At 35.6% G+C, this 7,240-nt stretch overlaps 1 protein-coding gene across 1 annotated transcript; it reads left to right on the plus strand.

Moving 5' to 3' along the window:
• Positions 3,281–7,238, plus strand: LOC109826867 (receptor protein kinase TMK1-like; the record flags this gene model as incomplete). Its single annotated transcript, XM_020393884.1, has 3 exons — positions 3,281–3,382; positions 4,056–6,449; positions 6,799–7,238. Coding segments are annotated over exons 2-3 (2,739 nt in total), but the record flags the coding sequence as incomplete, so codon positions are not given.

Here is a 7,240-nt window from a genome sequence, read left to right on the forward strand (position 1 = left end):
TTGCTACTACACACCCCACAAAAAAAAAATGTTGCAAACTATTTAAGATTAATTAATCTCAAGCAAGAGCAATATAAGAATTGGGGGACTAATATCAGTTTCAATGATATGAGGGACTAATTTCAAGATATCAAAGATATGAGGGACTAACATAAAAAAAACCTGTAGAGTATGAAAAATGCAATCCATTTCTCAATTGATTTCCCTTTGGGTTTGTTTTTCTTTTTGAAGATTATAAACAGGGTGAGGGACCCTGGTCTTGATAAATATTATATAAAAAGGTTGAAGGTAAATATTTACATGAACAAACCAAAAGAACTGGAAGAGAGTAGGAACCAGAGGAGATGTAAACATCCGGGGGCGGACCTTGTCGGCACCGGATAGAGAAAATATTTCCCTTTGTGCTTGGTTTTCAGCTTAATTATGTTCATGTGTAGAGGTTCAAAAAAACTTCTCTTTTTCATTTATTTACATAAAAACAACAATGGTTATAGTATTCATTTTCAAAAGCTGAAGTTGTTAAATTAATAGACAATGACTACGCGCAATTTTTGATGCTCTTCTGCATGGAAGCATAAAAGTTTAGCGCATGTTCTTTCTTTTTCTTTAAAGATTAAAAGATGCCTATCCATTGTCCCATCATAAAATATGGACCTCAAATTAATTCACTATAACTAACTGATGAGTTTTGATTTGCCTACAAATATTCAACCCCCCACATGAGGGGTTCAACTTGATCAAAATCTTATTATACAATGAATTTTTGATAAATTATAATAGATGAAAAAAAGGATTAGGTATAAATAGGATCATGACCTCTCAAGTTGACCAAAAAGATTGAGATTTGTGGGGCCCATCGGTTACGAGGGACAAAAGCAGTTAAGCTTGGGTGAAGGTAACTAGTTTTGTTGTAGATTGGCTAAATACCCATATTTGTATTTTAATTCCACCCTATTTACCAAGAATGTATTTTAATTAGGCAAACCTACTTTAAGGCATTTTAATTGATTCAACTTACCAACAAGGCCATTTTTCTCGTCGGCGACCAGTTTTCGGCGAGAGCTCGTCACGTGCGTGGCACGTGATGACTTAAAACTGTTTTTTATCTGCTGATGTGGCACGGATCTGTCCTATTTTGGGTGAATTGGGATTTTTAGAGTGTTAATTCCCGCCTTTAAACACTGCCACGTCAGAAAATCTGTGTCACATCAGCAGCTAAAAAACAGTTTAAGTTATCACGTGCCACGCACGTGACGAGCTCTCACCGAAAAACTGGTCGCCGACGAGAAAAAGGGCCTTTGTTGATAAGTTGAATCAATTAAAATGCCTTAAAACAGGTTTGCCTAATTAAAATACATTCTTGGTAAATGGGGTGGAATTAAAATACCAATATGGGTATTTAGCCGTTGTAGATTTGTGATTAATCATGAGGAAGCAACTAGAGAGTTTAGAAGAAGATTAATGAGAGGTTAAGACTTTTAAGTATAATGATGCAATGTATGTAGATGCTTGAAATAGAAAAGTGACGCTTAAGAAATCTGAGTGGACTTTATTTAAATAACTCAATTTGTCAAAAAAAAAATTATGATTACTATCTTGCTTATATAATATCTACAACATGGTCTATTGGAAACATAAGCATTTATGTCGCTTTTGATAAGAATCGGGGGACGTGACCAGGCTTATTGTACATAGTTAGTATTTTGTTCATCATATATTTGTTTTGTAAATTTATATAAAAAAACTATTCAGAGAAAAAAACAAAAAAAATTATCCTCAAATAAATATGGTTTTTTTTTTCTTTTTCCTTTTTTTTGAATAAAGCACATGAATGTATAAATAATGTTTGACAATGATTATGGCGTGGAGATGGTCACCATGCTGAACTTATAATTTGGACGATATCATGACTTATAGATGCATATAGTAAATTTGATGATGGCACGCTTTACTGTAGAGAAACTTTAAGAAAACTATAGTTGGGTTTTCTAAAATAATGTATTCTATTATTAAGCTAAATTTTAAAAAAGGAAATGCAGTACCAAACTTTAATTTATTAACCCATTGAGCTCAGGTCGGCCTGAAAAAAAAAATATTATTCCTCTCTCATGAGTTATTTTATATGACAACATGGGTTTTGGAGGACGAAAATCAAATCCACATGTTATTTTTTCAAAAAAAAAAAAAAATCTTCTTTGAAAAATCTTCATCTAACATAGTTTTGAGAAGAGAATATTTTCCTCTACAAGGGCAAAACTATGTTCGTAATTGAATTATATGCAAGTATTTATTAATTAAGACAACGTCCGTAACTTATAATGTTCAATTCTCATCCTAATTTCTAAATTTTAATCTAAGAAAATGGGTGGGCAAACTAATACAGTAATACTTTTCTAACCTGTGGTAATAAAATATTTTAATTCAACTCCTTTTTTTATTATTAAATTCCAACCCCTCCGACATTATAATAAATAAATTCACGGAATAAGAATGAATAATCTGCTATTCTCATGTCTAAAAATTTATATAATGTACTGTACATCAGTATGATAATAAACATCTTCCATTTAATAGCACAAAAAAAAGGGAACCACAATTAAACATTACAATATGAGACATCTATTTCTTTTTCTTTTTACTATACCCAAAGTTTTATCCTAATTTATTTTTAAACTCGTCCACTTTAATAACTCTTATATTAACAAATTAGTCATTTTTAATATCAGCTTCTATATTTCATGAGCTTCATATATGATGCCTTAAAAGAAATAGAAAACTAGTCTAAAATATATTAATTTACATCAAAATATAACAACTTAATCATAAGTATAACAAAGGATTAATTGTGTATAGACTTCTGTAGTATCACCCAATTACAAATATAATATTTGTTGTGTATAGACCATCTAGTATTGGCTCAAGTGCGAATACACATTATTAGTGAACTTTTCCTACTTTTTTTAAAAGTTAAAAAATTAACAATTGGGGTTTATCCTCACCAATAAAACTATAGGGAGCCTAAATTTTAAGAGTAAAAAAACAATCACTCAATGGGTCCATTCACAAAAATAGATCTACAAAGGGTCGATACCCTATTGGGTGATTCTACAAGGGATCTAGTTGCAATTAATCCTATAAGAAACTAGGCAAAACTATAGCAAAACAACAATCCGAGTTCAACAAAAACTCATCATGGTTTTCTTGCTAAATTTTTAAGAAAAGGGTTTAAAAATAAATCAGCGTAATCTTTGGGTTTCTATGCAAAATAAACCCTCACAAAAATTATCACAAATCTGAGAGAAAAAGCGCTCTCTTTCTCTCTCTCCTCACTCTCTCTCGGGGGCTGGTTTCTTCTCGGAGTACAATGCTTCTCTTCTGCAGGGTAAGCAGATCTTTCTTTATAATAATGTTAAAATTCTTGCACGCTGCAATTTTTCGCAAAAAACTTGAAAAGTTTGAATTTTGATGTGTTTTATTCTGAATAGCCATTTGAAACCAGAGGAAGATGCCTCCTTTGTTTTCCAAAATTTGTTCTTTAGGGTTTTTAGATCCGGGTCTTGTTATATTTCATTATTTTTGCTGATGGGTATTGGGTTTTAGTAGGAATGGCCATTGGAGTCTAAAGCAAGGTCTCTTCTTTTTGGTCGAAATTTGATCCTGTTAGCTTCTGGAGATCTGGGATGTATTTGTAATCTATCTTTGTGATTTTTTCGCTTGTGTGGTGGTGAGATATGTGGTTTATTTATTTATTTAAAAAATTTCTGCCATATTTTATCTTCAATTGAGTTAGATTATGAAGTGGCCATTAATTTTATCTGAGGGTTATAAAGATGAGGGAACTTGTTCTGTAATTAAAGTGTCTTAGTGTCCAAAATAGTTTGGGAGTTGTATAAGTGGCTACATTTGTAATCAGTTTCAAATACATGATATCTAGCTTCTCATTCAACTTTATACTGTTGCAAAATTATCTGATTGTTTTTCTCTTATGTGCTTTTAGTATATTTGAGCTTCCAATTTGAACCTTAATGATAACATTCATGCATTATCTTTTGCAGAGACAAGCTTCGTAGCATTTTGTTCAAACAGAGGTGATGTGATGATTCAAGTAAAATAAGCAGTTCTTCTGTTAATTCGTAGTTTTTTTTTTTCCATGGAAGGACTATTCTTCTCAACGTTCAGATTTCTCGTTCTCCTGTTAAGCCTCTTGTGCCTAAATTCAACTGTCTGGAGTGCAACAGACCCCAACGATTTTGCTATCCTTCAAGAATTTATCAAAGGATTGGAGAATCCCGAAGTTCTTAAGTGGCCTTCGACAAGCAGTGATCCTTGTGGTGATTCTTGGCCTTATATCTTCTGTCAAGGTTCTCGCGTAACTCAAATCCAAACCAAAAACCTACAGTTGCGCGGTACTCTCCCTCAAGACTTCAACAAACTCACTGAGCTCATAAATGTTGGCATCCAAAACAACGAGCTCTCTGGAAGTCTACCATCATTTGCTCAGTTGTCTAAACTTGAGAAAGCCTACTTGGGTAATAACAAGTTTGACTTGATCCCCTCTGATTTCTTCAATGGCCTTACAAGTTTACAAGTCATTGCCTTGGAGAAAAATCCTTTGAATCAGAGCAGCGGTTGGGAATTGCCTTTGGATCTAAAGGATTCTGTGCAATTGACTAATTTATCCCTAACTGGTTGTAATCTCGTTGGCCCGCTGCCAGAGTTCTTGGGGAACATGAGCTCTTTAACGGTTCTTGATATGTCTTATAATAACCTCTCAGGCGCGATCCCAGCAAGCTATTCTGGAATGCAACTGCAGATCTTGAAGCTTAACAATCAGTTAGGGGATGGATTGAATGGCTCAATCGATGTCATTGCTTCTATGACACAGTTAGCAATCCTTTGGCTTCATGGAAATTCTTTCACTGGCCCAATTCCTAGTGCTATCGGGGCTTGCACTTCACTGAAACAAGTTTGGCTCAACAAGAATCAGCTTGTAGGCCTTATTCCTGATAATTTGACTGCCTTACCGGAGCTTGAAGTATTGAATTTGCAGAACAACAACTTAATGGGTCCAATACCGAAAGTAGCCTTCAACTTCTCATATTTTCCCAATTCATTTTGTCAGTCCACACCTGGGGAGCCTTGCTCACCCCAAGTTACCGCCCTTTTGAATTTCCTTGGCGATGTGAACTATCCATTGAAACTTGCAACTTCATGGTCTGGCAATGATCCTTGTGATTCATGGTTCGGGGTTTCCTGCTCTAGTGACAACAATGTGTCACGTATTAATCTCCCAAATCTTGGATTAAATGGCACAATTAGCTCTTCGCTGGGAAAATTACACTCTCTCGTTGAGATAATGCTTGGCGGCAACAATTTAAATGGCACAATTCCTGATGATTTCACAAACTTGTCATCATTGAAGTTGTTGAATCTCTCTGATAACAATATTGAACCTCCTCTCCCAACATTCAGTAGTAATGTGAAGCTACTTGTCGATGGAAATCCACGATTGAACGCTGCCTCTCCTCCAGGGAGTTCACCTGATAAATCACCAAATGGTGATGGATCAAATTCAAGTAACGGATCTAAAGAATCAAGAAAATCCAAACTCCTAATAATTATTTTATTGATTGTAGGTAGTGTATTGCTCGTTTTAGTTACGGGTCTACTTGTATATTGCTGCCGAAAGGTTAAAAAGGGAAATTTTATGGCACCATCCTCTATCGTCATCCACCCTGGAGATTCCCCAGATCTCGAGGATGCATCTAAAGTTGTTATTGCAAATAATGTCAGTAACGATGTTCCTTCAAGTGATCTCTTGGCAAGTACAAGTGGTGGTACAAGCGACACACATGTCATTGAATCTGGAAATTTGGTAGTATCTGTCCAAATTCTCCGTAATGTGACAAAGAATTTCTCTGCAGAGCAAGTGCTCGGCCGTGGTGGTTTTGGTGTTGTTTACAAAGGAGAGCTTCATGATGGTACTCAAATTGCAGTCAAGAGAATGGAGTCTGGAGTGTTGACTAGCAAAGCATTTGATGAGTTTCAGGCTGAAATTGCAGTACTATCAAAGGTCAGACATCGTAATTTGGTATCACTTTTGGGGTTCTCTGCTGAAGGAAATGAAAAACTTTTGGTTTATGAGTTTATGCCGAAGGGGGCACTAAGTAAACATCTTTTCCACTGGAAAGAACTGAACATAGAACCTCTATCTTGGAAGAGAAGGCTTAATATTGCACTGGATGTTGCTCGTGCTATGGAATATCTCCATAGTTTGGCTCATCAATCGTTTATTCACCGAGATCTCAAATCCTCGAATATACTGCTTGATGATGATTATCGAGCAAAAGTTTCTGATTTTGGACTTGTTAAACTTGCTCCCGATGGGGAGTACTCTGTTGCTACTAGACTTGCTGGGACTTTTGGTTATCTTGCTCCTGAATATGCTGGTATGTTTAACTTGCTCAGAAAATTCTTTTACAAATATGTGACAATTTCATCTTTTATTGTAACACTGTCGAAAAGCAAACCTATAAATATATTTACGGCAACATATAATGGTATTAAAAATTTCAACTATTAGGTTATATTATATTGGAAATAACTATAAATAGCCAAAATACTAGCTAGGCACATGCAATCGATGCCTTTAGTATGCTATTTTTTCTTGTAGCATTGTATTATTAGATACAACAAAAGCATCTAGTTCTTTGAACTGTTATTTTCTTTCTTCAAATTTTATGCTTTGGCCATAAGAAAACTGCATTGATCAACATTTCCTTCTCTGGTTGAATCCAGTGACAGGGAAGGTTACAACAAAGGTTGATGTGTTCAGTTTCGGAGTTGTTCTAATAGAACTATTGACTGGGATGACCGCACTTGATGAGGACCGACCAGAAGAAACCCGTCATCTAGCCTCTTGGTTTTATAATGTTAAGTTCGACAAAGAGATGCTCAGGGATGCAGTCGACAGATCACTTGATATATCAGAAGAAACCTTCGAGGAAATTTGCACCGTTGCAGAGCTTGCTGGCCATTGCACTGCAAGGGAGCCCCACCAAAGGCCAGAGATGGGCCATGCAGTCAATGTGCTTGCTCCTCTTGTTGAGAAATGGAGGCCCGTGAAGGACGACCTCGATGAATCGTTGGGCATTGATTTAGGTCAACCCCTGCTTCAAATGGTGAAAGGGTGGCAAGCTGCTGATGGAACGAGTACAAGTTCTTTTAATCTAGATGATAG

This window comes from Asparagus officinalis, chromosome 10 (assembly GCF_001876935.1).
Source record: "Asparagus officinalis chromosome 10, Aspof.V1, whole genome shotgun sequence".
NCBI lineage: Eukaryota > Viridiplantae > Streptophyta > Magnoliopsida > Asparagales > Asparagaceae > Asparagus > Asparagus officinalis.